Source organism: Marmota flaviventris, chromosome 2 (genome assembly GCF_047511675.1).
Source record: "Marmota flaviventris isolate mMarFla1 chromosome 2, mMarFla1.hap1, whole genome shotgun sequence".
In the NCBI taxonomy this organism is placed as follows: domain Eukaryota; kingdom Metazoa; phylum Chordata; class Mammalia; order Rodentia; family Sciuridae; genus Marmota; species Marmota flaviventris.
Genome location: NC_092499.1, coordinates 188114296 through 188131579, shown reverse-complemented (window position 1 = coordinate 188131579; position 17284 = coordinate 188114296). Strand labels below are relative to the sequence as shown.

Here is a 17284-nt window from a genome sequence, read left to right as displayed (position 1 = left end):
AGAATTCAGTCTCAATTGTGGTGGAAACTAAACATGACTGCACGCTTTTTTTTTTTTTTGCTTTGTTTTCTCTTTTTTTAACTGCAAAAATGCTTTCAATCTTAGGACTAGAAAGAGCAACAGGTAAGAAGGAGCTGCTAATGAGGACAGGAGACTGAGAACGCCCCTTCCGCAGCCTAAGTTTCAGTCTCCACACCAGACAGATCTGTTCTCCTTCGCCTGCAGGCACAGAAATATGTGTGGATGTCTATTACAAGAAAAGGTCCTAGAAACACAGGCCACATTGAACCCTGTAGCAGAACCTGGATAACTGATGTAGATAAGGTGTTCTACGAGATGGTATCAGATAAACGTCAAATGAAACAAACTGGAGGTGAAGCCAAGGCTGGGCTATGGTACAGCCATCTCACCTGGCCTTCTGCAGGCTGGGCACTCTGGTGGCTGTCCTTGTCTTCGAGCTCCAGCAACAAGTACACAGGAGGTTTGCAGTCTTTGGAGTCACTGAGGAAGCCTCCAGTGTCCACCTTCCTTTTGATGGTGGAATTCCAGTGATTCTTCACGGCATTGTCTGTCCTGCAGGGGAAAACCAAGGACCTCTGAACCCCAAGCTCTTGGCTGGTGCACCCTGAGGCACACTGCAATCTTCCTGAACTGAGTTTCACTTCTGTAAATGAAGGTATATCTGGATGAACTCTAAGGTGTCACAGCTCTAAGGCAATGTCTGCTTCTAGCCCTCAAGAATTTCCACCCATCTCTATGAAGTAAACAAATGTATTATTTAGGCTCTGGCAAAATGGCAAAATCTAAAATATATTTGCAACTCTTATTCCCCCCAACCCCTGGGCCATTTTGAATCTGCAAAAACCATAAGCAAACTACTGACTACTGACTCCTGACATCAGTCTCACAATCACCTGGCATGCAAGCCTTGCTCAGCTCACAGACTTATGAATGGTCAGAGAGGGTACAAAGACCACTTACTGTCTACCTCTCTGAGCCTCTTTATCTAAAAAAATATACTACTTCATGTTCCATCACTAATGGATGATGAGGACACATCAGCAGAGGTATAAATAGTATACAGAGGAGGACGATAGAGGAAAAGCACAGAGCAGGACAGGGTTGGTACAACCAGCATGAGGAGGTACAGAAGCACACAGCATGCGCTATAGAGACACAGGACACTGTGGTGCACAGGCGAATGGTGCCCGTGGCAGTCCAGCTGTGCAGCAGTGTCCCAGCAGCACAGAGCACTGCCTTCTTTGGGCTCTGAACAGAGTGCTTTTCCGCTGAGATGTGACCAGAAGAGAGTAACAGCTTAACTGAGCAAGAAGTCTAAGGAGGGTTTGTATCTCTGGCCATTTGTGCTCTGGCCCTACAGGACAGTGCTGGCTGGGCAGCATGTGGGGCATGGGATGCTGGTGCTTCGCCCAGATCCCCCAAGTGTACAGTACACCCAGCCCCCAGCAGCTGTTTTGCTGCCAACAGCTTCTACCTATGACTTTTTCTCTAGAGAATGGCCTTGGAAGACAACCAGAGATGTCCAGGAGCTACCCAACCCCTGCACACACACACACCCCTACTGTTCATGTGCCCCACCGGCACATCTTGGCCTCGTTCAGGCCAAGACCAGACTTTACCAGAGACCCATTCTTGCTCCACGCTTTCCCTGTTCTTCTCCACTTTTTCCCTAACAAGTGACAGCCTTTCCTTAGTAAATTCCTTGTACTTGCATCTCTGTCTCTGGTTCCTGACCACTAGGAAAACCCAAACTACAACATCTCCCAAGCCCTCCCACCCACCAGGTCAGAGTCCAGGGTGCTCCAAACTCATGCCTCTGCTCACAGGTATTTATGAAGCACCCATGGTACACCGAGAATCATTCCAGTTACTGGGGATACGCCAGCCAATGAGACTGAATGGTTGCCATTTCGTCTCATAAAGTGGAGGAGAAAGGCATTAAATCTACCTGCAATTAGGTAGAACTCCTTGGAAGAAAGGTAGAGCACTGCACCACACAGAGGCCACCAGGACCTGACTAGTTTTGGAAGGACAGAGAAAAATTCACTAAAGAAGTAATACCCCCACCCTGCTGAGAATTAAGGACAAGAACCCAGGAGCCACACAGCAGGGACAAGGCGGCAGGGCCCTCCAGGCCCACAGAGCAGCAGAGTTGTCAGGAAGAGTTTATGGTGTTTGAGGGATTGAGAGAGAGAGAGAGAGAGAGAGAGAGAGGCTAACGACTACCACGTGACTAAGGGTGCCGGCAGATCAAGGCGAGGCTGGTGGCATCTGCAAGGCCAACCAGGTTATTCAGCGTAAGAGGCCTGCATCTCCAACCCAAGTATATCACCCCCAAAAGACGATATACTCAGGAACTGAGTTATGAAAACAAAATTCCTGACTTCAGGAGAAACGTGACCTGGAACTTTCTTTCCTCTCCCTCCCAGGACTTTACTGCCATGACAAAGAAAGGAACCAGAATGAAACAAAACACAATATGGCAAAAATGCCCAAGAATGAGACCAGGGTAGAAGACAGCAGCAAACAGACCTTTACAAGTCCCTGCAAGCAGAAGGAAGGTTTATTCTCAGGGAAGAAATGATTGGGCACCCTGGCCACAGCCAAGAACTGGGATGATGCACCAGGCTGAAACTGGGACTGAACGAAAATCCTAACACTGGAGGGGAGACCCCTATACCTTCCCTATGCCTTGTTCTAGAATTTCCACCAGCCTCTGGAGCCCTAGGGCATCAATCTGAAGAACTCATGCATCTCTGGGGAAAGGAACAACCCAGTAAAAACTCATCAGTTCTTGGAATGTCCTTCTACAAGGCCAGTGGATACTCAGTCACTCCATGACGCAGAGCCCACCAGCAGATAAGCACAGCCTGTGTGCAGTGGGCTTCCAAACCACTTTTAACAACTGGTTCCTGAAGATTAATAGCCAGTCAAGGATCAGCAGACTTTCAAAGAAGCTTCCAAAATGAAATGAAAACTAGCAAAACAAATAGAAACACAGGAAAAGCAGACAATGTAGGAAGGGAGCAGTATTTTCAAAAAACATAACACCAATTGTAAAATAAGTTGTTACAAATACAAAATAAAAACAGGGCCAGAAAATGAAAACAAAAGTACCAGGTGTGGTGGCTTGGGAGGAACACAAGTTCAAAGCCAGCCTCAGCAATGGCGAGGTGCTTATCAACTCAGTGGGACCCTGTCTCTAAATAAAATACAAAATAGGGCTAGGGGTGTGGCTCAGCAGTTGAGTGCCGGAGTTCAATCTCCAGTATCAAAAAAGTAAGCAAAAGTGTGACCTTATAAGGTAAGACTTCTTGATCAGAATGATTTCCAAAGAAGGATTTGGAAAGAAAGAACAAAACATATACACAATGGACTATTACTCAGCTATAAAGAAGAATGAGATTAGGACATTTTCCAGTAAACAAATGGAACTGGAGAACACTATGGTGAGTGGAATAAGCCAGTCCCAAAAAACCAAAGGTAAATGTTGTCTCTGATACATGGATGCTAACACACAAGAGAGGGTGAGGAGGGGAAGAATAGAAGTCTACTGGATTAGACAAAGGGGAATGAAGGGAAGGGGGCAGGGAGGGGAATAGGAAGGACAGTAGAGTTAATCATGACATAACTTTCCTATCCTTCCTTGTATTTGAATACATGATAAGGGTAACTCTGCATCATGTACAACCACAAGAATAGAATCCTCATTAGGATAAGCCATAATCCACTGGATGGATAATATGCCAAAGTACACTCTACTCTGTCATGTATGTCTAAAAAGAATAAAAATAACAATGGCAATTATAAAAGCCACAATTATTAATAACCTCATAATACAGTCATTACGAGGTTTCAAGTGGTGCTCATGAATTTCTTTATTCCTAAAATATTCTTAAAGGAGTTTACTATCACATTCATTTTATAGATAAGGAAAATATATAGAGAGATTTGTTGTTTTGTAATGCTGGGGATTGAACCAGAAATCTTATGCTTGTTAGGCAAGAGCTGGACAACTGAGCAACATCCCACCCCCTAAATGAGGACATTTAAAATACAGGAAAGGAGGAAGAGTAGAATTCAGTTTTATTATACCTTATTGCTTTTTCTGTAAAAGACTTCTAATTAGAACACATTGATGTATTTACCAAAATATATTGTAATCCTAATAATCTACCAATAAAAACAATGCTTGTTATAGGAGGAAAAAAAGAAGAAGATCAAAGAAATCTCCCAGAAAACCAAGAGATGGAACATAGTTCATAACTGACAGTTTTAACCCAACCAGTGAATTAATTCTAATAGGGATTAACTGAGTAAAGGCCAGTAGGGCAGGGTGTGTCTGAAGGAGGGAGGTTCTCAGGGGCATGTCTTTGGGAGATATATTTCCTGAGCTGAGCTGAGCTCTTTCTCTGCTTCCTAACCATCAAGTCTAGAGCCACTTCCCTCCCCCACACTCTTTTGCCACAATACTCTGCCTCACCTGGAGCCCCAAGGGATGGAGCCAGCTTCCTATGGTCTGAGACCTCTGAAACTGTGAACCCCCAAATAAACTTTTCCTGCTTTAAAATTTTTTTTGTTAGATCTTTCAGTCACAATAGCAAAAAAAGTGACTAGAACAAATGCTTTCAATATTCTGAAGGAAATTATTTCCAAACTCTGTATTCATCCAAGCTATCAATCAAACGTGAGGTAGAATGGAGACACCTTTGGCCATGCCATTACCAAAAATTTACCTCCCTTGTACTTATCTCAGGATCCTAATAAAGAATGTGCTTCACCAAAACAAAGAAGGAAATAAAGAAAGAAGAGGGAGCTAACAACAGGAGGGAGGCAAAGGAATGCTCCAAGGTCACAACAGGGCAGGATTCCTGGAAAGAAACTGGCAAATGGAAAAGCAAAGATAAATCCCTGATTGGTTCTCTGAAGAAAAAACAGTAAAAAATATTGCCTGATTCATTCTAAGCTTTTGAAAAATAGCACTTATGGATACTCTAAGGACATGATGGGCCACTAAGAAACACACAAGAGCTATAAGACTTAGAAACTGTGTAAATCAAAAAACAAGGCAAACATTAACTCCAGGAAAAGCAAATGTCAGACAAGAAGGAAACACCTTAGATATTAGAATACTATAAGCACGTTGTCTTTAAGTAAAAATTTCCATAGTATACTGGGGCAACAGGGAGGTTTGAAGGGTAGAAAAGTCTAAGAAATCTAAATTTTCTCCTATAGCTGAAAACCAAGATTCAAAAAGAAACCAGCACATCGTTAATAAATGTAGAGGTAAAAACCAGAAGTAAAAAAAGATATGTTTCAGTAGAAGGTGGAGAAAGAGAACTGAAGTTTCTCATTACAACTTTCCAGTGGATTGTAGCACAAACTGATTTCTGGCTGTGGCCTCCCTTGGCACTGTCTGTCTTTCTAAGATCAGGAAGCCTGGGGGACGCATTTTTTCTCCTGACAATGATGCCTCTGGGCTACCTGGAGACAAGGCTGGATGGAAAGTACAGAACAGAGTATAGGACCTCAGTACACTCAAGGAAGCACGGGCCTTGCCTCCTGGACCATCACCCTGCCTGCACCAGTCCCTAAGCCCCCAGAAGGCAGCTCACCTCCCCGGCAGCATCTTGGCAATCTCGGCCCATCGGTTGCCCAGCACCTTGTGGGCCTCACAAATGATGCGGTCTTCTTCCTCGGTCCAGCAGGACTTCTTCACCTCAGGGTTGAGGTGGTTGTGCCAACGCTCCCGGCACTGCTTCCCCAGCCGGCCCTTCAGGTGCTTGGCAATCAGCGTCCACTTCTTTGTGCCATACTTCTTGACCAGCTCAATGACCTTAGAGAAGAGTCTCTGTGAACCAGCAGGACCAGCACTTCCCTCACCCACTCTTCAGTATCTTCACATCCACATGAGCCTCACTGTGGCTGTTGAGAGGCACCACTGGCCGCACCCCCTCAAGTATCATGGGAGTTAATGGGGATGCTGCTCAGAGGACTTTGTGTAGTCCATGTGACTGAGTCCATGTCCCTGTCAGTTATGGCCTGAATAAACCAAACAAAGGAAAAGGATCCCCAAGATCTTCCTGCCTTCCTCCTTAGAGCTCAAGCCAGCCTACAAGGCTCCAACCCACAGTACCCAAGGATCTCTGCCACTGCAGAGCCATGTGAACTAAGTGTAAGAGACATGTCTTCCTCCTGCCAGACACACCTCAGGTGCCACAATCCCCTGCAGCACTTCTGTGGAGATCAAGAGGGTAGAACCCCAAGGCACAACTAACTATGGCTTGATTTCAGTTCCCAACTGCCACTCAGCCAGGCCCCGTGGCTCAGAACACAAACCACAACAAATGTAGCCACCAGAATCAGACCAGGCCCCTCACAAATTCTCTCTATGTACATTCTCATGTACACATAGGTCACAGCACACTAAGAAAGACAGACCCTTCTGGGCAAAGGGATTTGGGTGAGAATTATTCAAATCTATTTCTGTGTAGTTTAAACATTTAGAGCAACCACACATCACTTGATTAAAGAGGAAAAAAAAGGAACTGAACTTGGTAGTGCACGCCTGTAATCCCAATGAAAAAAGCTGAGAAAGGAGGATTGCAAGTTTGAGGCCAGCTGGGCAACTTAGCAAGACCCTCCAAAATTCGGTAAAACCTGTTTCAAAATAAAAAAATAAAAAGGACTGGGGATATAGTTCAGTGGTAAAGCACCCCGGGTTCAATCTCTAGTACCAGAAAAAAGAAAGGATTTTAAAAGCAATTTTAACATATCTAGCTTCCTTCTCCTTCCTGCTTTCTTTGGGGGCTGTACCTACAACCACGGAATGGAATCTCTGGACTGACGTGGGGGAGAAGACCCACATGAGGACTCCCAAAAAACAGCCCAGGACGGTCATGGTGCTGCCCTTCCTAGGGTGGACACATCCTCAACCCTCTTTGAGCCTTGGGTCTCCCCACTTATAAAATGGGACTGAGAGTTCATCTTCTGCCCATCTCAAAGGACTATGGTGCTCCCAACAAACAAGGCACCCCAGAAGCTCTGAGTTCCTTTACATCACAATAAAGGAGATCAGCAACCACTGCCTGCTGAGCAAGCCCCTCATGCACATGACCTGTTCACTGTTACAGCAGGTACCGCAGCTGTTTCCTTTCATGAATGGGAAAAAATTGGGTAACTCGTCCAGCAGCCCTGAGCCCATACGTAAGGAGTGGGGAGATCTAGACACTCTGAGGCTCTGAGCCTTGGGGCCAGAGCTGGATAGTGTGGCCCAGTTCAGACTGACAAGCAGGATGAGTCACATCCACCGTTTAACTGGACACCCCTGCCACCAGGCAGGGCAGCCTCACAATGCCCAGATCACTGGTGGTGAGTGAAATCCCACCCTGTGTGCAGCGCCAGGTCAACAGTTACCTTCTGGTCTTCCTCTTTGGTCCATGGCCCTTTGACAAGGTCTGGATTCAAAACCCTCAGCCATCGGTACTGGCATTGCTGGTCCGTGCGGTTCTGGGACGGGAACAGGCAGAACAGGAACCTGTGAAAACTTCTAGGATAACTGGACTCTGGCTGAACACTGGGCTCAGGGCCCTGGGGCCTCAGGTGGGTGCACTTACCCCATGCACCCATCACATGCTACACTCCCACACGACAGAACATGGGTGCTTTCCCTTTACTATAAAGCAGGATGAACTCAGGCCCCTGTGGAAAGCCACTTCCCACCACCTAAGCACAGGGGACCCTTCTACAGAAGCTTTGTGGGGCATGAAGGAATCCCTGTTTTCTGGGGAAGCATGTTTATTCCTTGATAACATACAAGACAGGGAGCTGAAGCGGGAGAGGGAACTGCTGACTCTGCCCGAGCTGTCTGAGGAACCCCAACCGTCAGCCAGATGGGAGCTACAGTGATACTCCTGCCTCCAGTCACCTACAACCTGGGTGTTAGGGGTGCCAGCGGGGGCCCCTCATCCTCAGGGGGCTCTAAATGTTCAGATGTGGAGGGACCAGCCAGCTCTCCAGGGCCCCCACTGTGAAATCTGCTGCAAGTATCACTTCCCCTCTGTAGAGAAAATGAAGCATCTATTCTCTCCAGTTTTGCAAGAAATGCAAATAGGCCATCGACCACATACTGCAAATGTCTCTGAGCCTAAAGGCTCCCAGGCATCCTGAAGTAGCTGAGAAACATTTCTGGTAGGCTTCCTCAAACTGGTATGGGAAGAAAAGTCCTGGGACACACTGGTTACCCAGACCCTTGTCCTACAAAGGGGCTCCAGAGAGGCCTACTCACGGGAAAGTGGCTGGCCAAGAACTTCCAGTCTTGCTGTCCAAACTGCCTCACCAGAGCCCTCAGCTGCTCATCCTGCCAATGAAAGGAAGACCAGCTCATATGTACAGGAAGTCTCGAAGCCACCCCTGATACAGCCTCTTTTATCCACTCTTGGAAGTGAGCACTTACTCTGTGCCAGGTGCTAGTCACAACAATAGCCAGCAACAAATCTGACAGCACCTCATAAGGCTTACAATCTAGAATGAGGCAGATGCTAATCAAACTGCCCACAATGCCCCCCTTCTCTATACAGGGGTGTAGTGATTGCCTAACCAGGAAGACCAAGGGAAGGTTCCAAAGAAATGCAGTATAGCTGGAATGCAGAATGGTTCTAGAAGGGATGGCAGGAGCCAGACCACAGGTAGAATTTAGGCCTCTACCTCCTAAAGCCACTGGTACAATTTGGGCAATGCACAGTTAAGGTTCCATGTGCTTGTTACAAAGTTCCCTTTGGCTGCTGCAGAAGGAAAAGAGTTGAAAGAAGGCAGAGTGTATATGAAAGCCCTTATCATACCAAGACCAGAGTTTATGGCAGAATCAAAAGTAGCTGAAAGGATAGGCTGGGGATAGAGCTCAGTTGGTAGAGTGCTTGCCTTGCATGCCCAAGGCCCTGGGTTTGATCCCCAGCACCAAAAAAAAAAAAAAAAAAAAAGTAGCTGGAAGGCAAAACAGAAGCTGTCAAAATATTCTTCAGCCAGGAATGGTGGCACACGGCTATAATCCCAGCGGCTTGAGAGGCTGAGGAAGAGAATCTCGAGTTCAAAGCCAGGCTCAGCAAAAGTGAGGCACTAAGCAACTCAGTGAGACCCTGTCTCTAAATAAAATACAAAATAGGGCTGGGGATGTGGCTCAGTAATTGAGTGCTCCTCAATTGAGTTCAACTCAATTGAGTTCAATCCCTGGTACTCCGGAAAATTAACATTAATTCACACAACATGAATCTCAGTATCATGATGATGAGTCAAAGAAGTCAGACATAAAAAGATGCTATATAATTACATGCATGTGAAATTCTAGAAAACATAATCTAAGCTAAAGGAACAAAAAGGTAGTCAGTTGTTGACTGAGGCCAGTCGGGGAGGGAGAGCTATTGGGGGTAATGGGAATATTCTAAAACATGACAATACTAGTAGATTCATGGCAGTAATATAAGTACCTGTGGAAACTCATTGAATTGTATTTAAAAGGCTGTGGTTGTTTTTACATGAAGCATTCCTCAAATTGATTTTTAAAAAAAATCTTCCAAGAGTGGTAGTACACACCTATAATAATTCCAGAGATTTGGAAGGTTGAGGCAGGAGAATTCCAAGTTCTAGGCCAGCCTCAGCAACTTAGTGAGACCCTGTCTCAAAATAAAAAATAAAAAGGACTGGGGATGTAGATCAGTGGTAAAGCACCCCTGGTTCAATCCTCTGTACCTCTCAACCAAAAAAAAAAAATTAAATAAAACCTCCCATGGCTCCAAACTGGAAACTCCTAGAGTTTCTGAGCCCCAAATTCAAGGCCCTCTAGGAACTGATCTCTTTTCACCTACCTCACTCAACACTTCCCCTTCAAAAGCCTGTCACTCCAGCCGAATTGGACTCCTGAACTCACTTTTCTTTATCCACAACCATTTCCTACTCTGACTTACCCAGTTTTTTCCAGTTTGTCTTCCCTCACAGATGAATTTCCAAATCCTCACCCTGAGCTCAAAGGTCAAAGGTCACTTTCAAGCACTCCCTAACCTTTCAGGCAGCTGTAATTTCTCCTTTAAAAGGTACAACATCCCCTCATTCAACAATCAGCAAGTGCCTCCAAGTGCTAGGAGCCTCAGTGTGAGACAGAGGGGAAACTCCGTGGTGAGCAGCAGCTGAACACTGACCCTGCCCACAGGGATGACTACAGTCTCCTCTCCAGCCCAGGGGTAGTGCTGCCCTGAGGCAGGAACAGAAAGGCATGTTTAGTATTTGACTGAAGAAACATCTTGGAGGATTGAAAAGGGATTTATAGCTCATACAGAAAAAGATTTTTGTTGGCTGGTTGGTTTGTCTAAGAGGAACAACTATGTTGCCTGGTCTGGCTCAAACTCCTGATCTCAAGTGATCCCCCAGCCTCAAGAGTAACAGGGATTACAGGCCTGGGACACCATGCCAGCCTTATAAAGCAAATTTTAAACAAACAAACAGGCCTACAACTAAACACATCAAGGAAAACAGAAGTGGAATAAAAAGATAAGAACAGGAGTCTAAAATGGAACAACCAATTAAGGAAAAGGTCTGCTACAGAATACTGCTCAGTGATAGGGTATGTGCTTAGTGTGCCCCTGGTTTCAACTGCCAATACCCCCCCCACAAAAAAAGGAAAGTTAAAAGAAAAGGTATGGTGGTTTCTATAAAATTAAACCAATACCCAACATATGAACACTATTTATTAATCTTCCAACAGGAATCAAAACATACATTCACAAGCAAAAAACAGAATCTTCATATAGAATCTTCATATAAGCACTATCCACAATTAGCAAAAACTGCAGAAGTCCAAACATCCACAAACAGGTAAAATGTACATGCAAATTGGGCGCGGTGGCACACTCTCATAATCCCAGCGGCTCTGGAGGCTAAGGCAGGAGTATCACAACTTCTAAGCAGCCTCAGCAAAAGGGAGGCACCAAGCAATTCACTGAGACCCTGTCTCTAAATAACATACAATATAGGGCTGGGGTTGTGGCTCAGTGATCCAGTACTCCTGAGTTTAATCCCTGGTAATTAAAAAAAACCAAAAAAGTACACACAAATAATGGAAGTTACCCAGTAATAAAAATGGATAAACTACTCAATCATGCAACATTGTGTTGAGCAAAATAAGCTAGATATAAGCCAGGCACAGTGGTGTACACCTGTAATCCCAGCTACTCAGGAGGCTGAGGAGAAAAGATTATAAATTCAAGGCCAGCCTTAGCAATTTAGCAAGGTCCTAAGCAACTTAGCAAGATCCTGAGATCCCATCTCAAATAAAATATAAAAAGGACTGGCTACATGGTTCAGTTGCTAAAGAGCCCTGGGGTACAATCCCTGGTACAAAAAAAAAAGAGAAAGAAACTGTAACATGTTTGAGACCAGCCTTGGTAACTTAGTGAGATCCTGTTTAAAAATAAAAAGGGCTGTGGGTGTAACTCAGTGGTAAAGCACCCCTGGGTTCAATACTGACTACTAGGGGAGAAAAAGTCAGATACAAAAGAATACAACTGTATGATTCCATTTATAGGATGTTCAAGCATAGGCACAAACTCAGATATTAGATCAGTAATTGCCTGATCACAAAATGACACAAGATAACTTTTGGGATAATAAGGGTGGTGTTTACGTGAGTATGTATTTGCCAATACCAGTCAAATTGTTTAATTTAAAAGGTGCACCTGGAGTGGGGGTGGTGTATCTCAGTGGTAGAACACTTGCTTAGCACACAGGAGGCCCTGGTTCCATCCTGACCCACCAAAAAAAAAAAAAAGACAAACAACAACAACAATTCAATTATATACAATGTGCTTAGTGTACATAGGCCCTAGTTCCCACCGTCATTACCAAAAAAACCACAAAGAAATAAAAAGAAAAGGCCTGACATTTCTATAAAAATCAAACCTTCACCCACCCAATGAAAATTATCTATGAATCTAAGCAGAATAAAAACACATCCTTCGAAAAAAAAACCTTATGCAAGACTCTTCATTTGATTATATACAAATTATACTTCATTAACACAAATAATAAATTATACTTTCAATACTTCTTTTAAAGAATAAAAAATATATCTAGTAGAAAATCAATTCAGAGCTTCACGTTATAAGATTCAATATGATTAATTTAAAAAATAAAGAGGGGGTGGTAGATTTGGCAGGTGCTCCTGCATTCCAAAGGTGCTGTGTCAGATGTTCCTACCAAACCTCATGAGAAAATTTATATTTGTGAGGTATGAAGAGGTGATTAGGTCATGTCTCTGTCCTAATAAGTGGATTAACTTATTAATTGATAATTATTAATAATTATTAATTAATTCATGGATAAATGAATCAATGGGCTAACATCTTGATAGTAGCTCTGTCAAAAAAAAAAATCTTTTTTTTCAGCACTGGGGATTGAACCCAGGGGTAGTACCACCCTGTCCTTTTTTCTTTTTCTATTTTGAGACAGCATCTCAATAAGTTGCCCAGGCTGGCCTTGAACTTGCAATCCTTCTATCTCAGCCTTCTGTCAGTCTTGCCCAACTGACTGTCTCTTGTATGAGGCCCTTCTCTTGCCATGTGAATGCCCTCCACTACCTCAGGGCAAGCAAACTCCAAATCAGCAAGAAGTCTTCACCAGCTACAACCAATCATCCTCAATCTCCAAGCTTCTAGAATGGTGAGGTTAACAAATCCTTATTCTTTGTAAATTACCCAGTCTCTGGTTATAAGGTTACAACGGACAATAAATTAAGACAAAGAGTACCGGGAAAGGTGGTAGATATCTGCAGTCCCAGAAACACAGGAGGCTGAAGCAGGAGAATTCCAAGTTCAAGACCCTAAGCAACTCAGAGAGACTGGCTCAAAATTACAAAAAAAAAGAGGATGATCAGTGGTAAAGCATTCCTGGGTTCAATCCCAAGTACCAGGGGGCGAAAAAAAGGATAATAAGCACAATCAATATCCATAATACACATGATGCAGGATACACCAGACTTTCAGGCAACACAAAAGGAACTATTGGCCCTGAGGTCTGAAACACATACCCCATCCACCCCATCCTCATAAAAGACTGCCCAAGAATGCTCTGAGAAGAGGTAAAGGGGAGAAGCAGAGTACCCAGCCACTTCTTCCACTGGCTCTTCCTCTTCATCCCATCAGTGGGGACATCAGGTAGAAAACCCAGACTCAGCTGTCTGGCCAGGCACCCAGCTGCCATCAACCCCCTTCTTCCCAGTTCTAAGGAGTTGCTATGTCACTCACCTCCTCATGGGTCCATTTAACCTTGCACTTGCTGTCTTTCTGCTCCAGAACGTCTGAGTCAATGTCCTGGTAGTGCAGCTCATCAAGCTCCTCACTGCAGGAAGAGTGAGCTAAAGGTCAAGGACAGTGTCCACATGCTTTTACATCACGAATGGACTGTGTGGCCAGCAGCCAGACAACTCTAGAGAAAGGTTTGGGGAGGCAGCCTTTTACTTACTCTGCTTTTTAAAAAGTAGGTACACTTTTACTTTCCTCTCTTTAAAAATTTTTTTAATGAAATAAGGTTGTGGTTTGCTTTATTTTCTTCCTTATTCTTTATTTTCAGGAACACTCTAATGATTTCAAAAGCTACAAGAAAATAATTAAGGGCTGGAGATGAAGTTTATTGATAGAGTGTTTGCCAAGCATGTGTGAAGGCTGGGTTTGACTCCCAGCACCACCAAAAAAATAAAAGAATTTCATGATATTCAAAACCAGATTCCTAGTTGAACATGGGGTTGCATACCTATAATCCTATTGACTCAGGGCACTGAGGCAGGAGGATCACAAGTTCCAGAGCAGCCTGAGCAATTTAGGAAGACCCTATCTAGAAATAAAAAATAAAAAGGGCTGGGGATGTGTGGCTCAGCAACAGAACACCCTTGGTTCAATTTCCAGTAACACACAAACATGATTTCCAGTCAATATTTTCTTTTCAATGAATTTACATTTGCAATGGATATTTTAAAGATAATGTATGCAGGGGCTGGGATCGTGGCTCAGCTGTAGAGCGCTCCCCTAACACGGGCGAGGCCCCAGGTTCCATCCTCAGCACCACATAAAAATAAATAAATTAATTAAAGATAGATAGATAGATGGATATAGATAATGTATGCAATCATCAAGCACCAGAATTTTAATATTAGTTACTTGGAAGCTGGGTGTGGTGGTGTACACCTATAATCCCACCAACTCAGAAGGCTAACGCAGGAGAATTCCAAGTTCAAGATCAGCCTCAGTAACTAGGGAAGCCCTAAGCAATTTAGCAAGACCCTATCAAAATAAAAAGTAGGGCTGGGGCTGTAGCTCAGTGGAAGAGCACTTGCTTAGCATGTGTGAGGCATTGGGTTTGATCTTTGGCACCACATAAAAATAAAAAAATAAAATGAAGGCATGTGTCCATCTACAACTACAAAAAAAAAAAAAAAAAAGTAAAAAGGGCTGGGAATGTGGCTCAGTGGTTAAGCACCACTGGGTTCAATCCCCAGTACCAAAAAAAGAAGAGACTATTAATTTTATTAATTACTTGGGAAAAACATTTTAAACATATTCTCAGTAATTAAATCCATTTTTGTATATCCCTTTTTAATCCTGGCCTACACAGTTAACGGAGAGAAAAATCAGTATAAGCATCTGCATTCTAGGGATTTTACTCCTAACAGGCAGTTTTCCTGCTCCAAAAAGTCGTATTTATCTAGTTTAATGGCTACAAAATTGGAGATGATGCATACCTCCAAGTTATGTCAGGTGTTCACAGAAAGCTGGTGACCTCCCCTAGCTCTACGTAGCAGAACCTGCCTTAAATTACCTTTAACAGGTACATTCCTAGGTCAAGCATTTGTAAACTGAGAAAAGCCTACAGATTTCCAAACAAACAAAGCAAAACAGCTCTTGTTCCCTAAAAGGCTTCCTTTAATCTCTCTATTCCTTCCCCTTCTTCCCCAGAACTCAGCATTACTTCCTAGCCACTCTCACAGTCCCACAGAATGAAGAAACCCTCAGACCCTTAGTTGCAACTGCCTGTGCTTATACCAACCACAAAGGTCAGCTCCACCTTCGTATCCTGGAATTTGTCACTAAAAGACCTTGAAGACATGTTTGCCTAGGGCATGACTGGATACAGAAATGAATAAATAAATGTGTAAAGCTGCTGCCTACTGGTCATTAAGAATGGCTAATTTGGGGCTGGGGATATAGCTCAGTTGGTAGAGAAAAGTGTCTTAAGTCTCATAATATATTGGTCACAGAAGGATCTGGCATTGAGTTTTGCTCTATCGTTCCTGACCCAATTCACAAGTCTACCACCACTGGTAGTATAGACAAAATCTATAAGATTCTAATAACAGAATGAAATTGGCTTTAAAATCAACTGCCCACAAAAACTCCTTGCTGACAGAAATAATCTTTGCTTCGCCAGTAACCAGCAAAAGGCCCAGCTCAGCCAATGTCCTGTCCAATGTCCTATCCAGTGTGTGGACACTCTAGTGCTCTAATTCGGTGTAATGAGGACAGCATCTCAGAACTAGGAGAAGTGTGTGAGATAAAATACTTCTGTCACCCACAGGTGCTGGCCATCCACTTCCCATTCTCACTATACCCAAGTAACAGATGTGGAAATTCAGGTTCATAGGAGTTATGCCATTTGCCAAATCCACAGCCAGGGTCTGAACTTCCTTAACTGCAAAGTACTCATCTTAAAATCTCCACTTTAAAAGTAAAAGCTTGTTTGTGGTGACAACCACAAAAATTTTGGTGCAATATAACCTTTCTCTTGCCCTTGGATGTACTGTGCTCTGCTCCAGGGCCAAATGAGAATGTTGAGTGAGAAATGGGGCACTGGGGCACAGGACAGTCACAGCCAGCATGGCCAAGAGCCGAGGCTTGTGCAGCAGCCATTCCTCACATGGAAGTGGGTACCAGGAGAGAAGTTACAGAGGACCTGGAGATGGTCTAGGGAAGTGATTCCTGGAGTTAACACTTCCTGAAAAACTCTTCCTGGTCATTGGAGCTGCCCTGGCAAACTGGAGCCCGAGGAAGACAGTCCCTGTGCCAGATATCCTGACCATTGCCCAAGAACCATATGCTTCCCAGGGGGGAGGAACTCTGGGGAAAGTCAGCAAAAAGGGCTTCTCAGATATGTAACCTCAGCCTGTGAAGGCCAGCATCACCCATCTGAAGACCAAGCTAAGGTTATTGGGTTGCACAGACCCAGGGAGGGAACATGGCTGGATCCCACTGACCCCTCTCTCAGACAGGCTGAAAAGACCAGAACTCAGGTCCAGGTCGACTCTGCCACTTATTGCTTATTCTCTAGAGAATAAGTAAAATGGAGCCGCAATTCCTCTCACTGCCCCAGGGGCTGCTGGCAGAGCGGTCCAGATACTCATCAGTTTCTGTACCTTCAACCCCAGCTGCCCAAAACTCGTGTGGAACCGGAAGAGAGAGAGGTCTGAAACTAAACCAAGCCAGACGCGTGACCCAAGTGGGAGAGACAATGGAACCCCCACTTGGCACACTCCTCAGTTGGGGAAGAGGGCTCGGGGGCTCTGTGCTTCCCGGAATGTGAGAAGAAATACCTATGGGCAAATGTGAACCACAACTGGGCTTGAACGACAAGTGTACCCCAGTATTTGGCCCCCATCCGCTGTGACTTGGCTAATCACTCTCCCTCCCCATGGCCTCCCTTCCCAATAAAGGACTTTCCAGCCGACACCGGGCGTCCCACCCCCACCCCGAAATTAGGCGGGAGACAAAATGACATCACACGGGGCTTGGTCCTGGTCTCTGGAGACCCGCCTGTTCCAGCTCCCAGGCCCAGAAGGCCCAAGACCGAGGTAGGGGTCTCAAGAGCCCCTTGGCTTTGCGCGCGACCCAGTGTCGACTGGACAGGGACGCAGCATTTTCCGCCGGAACCCCTCCACCACCATCCAGTCGCGGTCGTACCGGCCCTGGCGAGGCAGCGAGGGAAGAGGAGGACCCCAGCCCACTCGGCTCCGCTCACCCGCGAGTCCGCCGAGACATCCCCCCGGCCCGGGCCGCGCCGCGCTCGCCCGCCCGCGGCTGAGCCCGGAGCGGGAGCCGGGCCGGGGTCAGGACACGAACTGCTCCGGCCGCTCCGGGCCCTGGGCCGTGCTCCGAGGTGTCAGAGTACCCGCAGGTCCCGCCGACCGCTCGCAGGAACTGTGGCCGCCACCGGCGCGCACAGAAGCACTTTC

General features: G+C 45.1%; 1 protein-coding gene across 1 annotated transcript in view; it reads right to left on the bottom strand.

The window, feature by feature from the left end:
* The window catches only part of Mybl2 (MYB proto-oncogene like 2), a 34471-nt gene extending 17187 nt beyond the window's left edge, over window positions 1–17284 (bottom strand). The window contains exons 1-6 of the mRNA XM_034636445.2: window positions 17071–17284; window positions 13311–13404; window positions 8309–8380; window positions 7438–7530; window positions 5637–5857; window positions 411–573 (exon numbers count right to left, since the gene is read on the bottom strand). Of these exons, the coding sequence (XP_034492336.1) occupies window positions 411–573; window positions 5637–5857; window positions 7438–7530; window positions 8309–8380; window positions 13311–13404; window positions 17071–17090 (663 nt within the window). The 5' untranslated portion in view covers window positions 17091–17284. The remainder of the gene's footprint in view (window positions 1–410; window positions 574–5636; window positions 5858–7437; window positions 7531–8308; window positions 8381–13310; window positions 13405–17070) is intronic.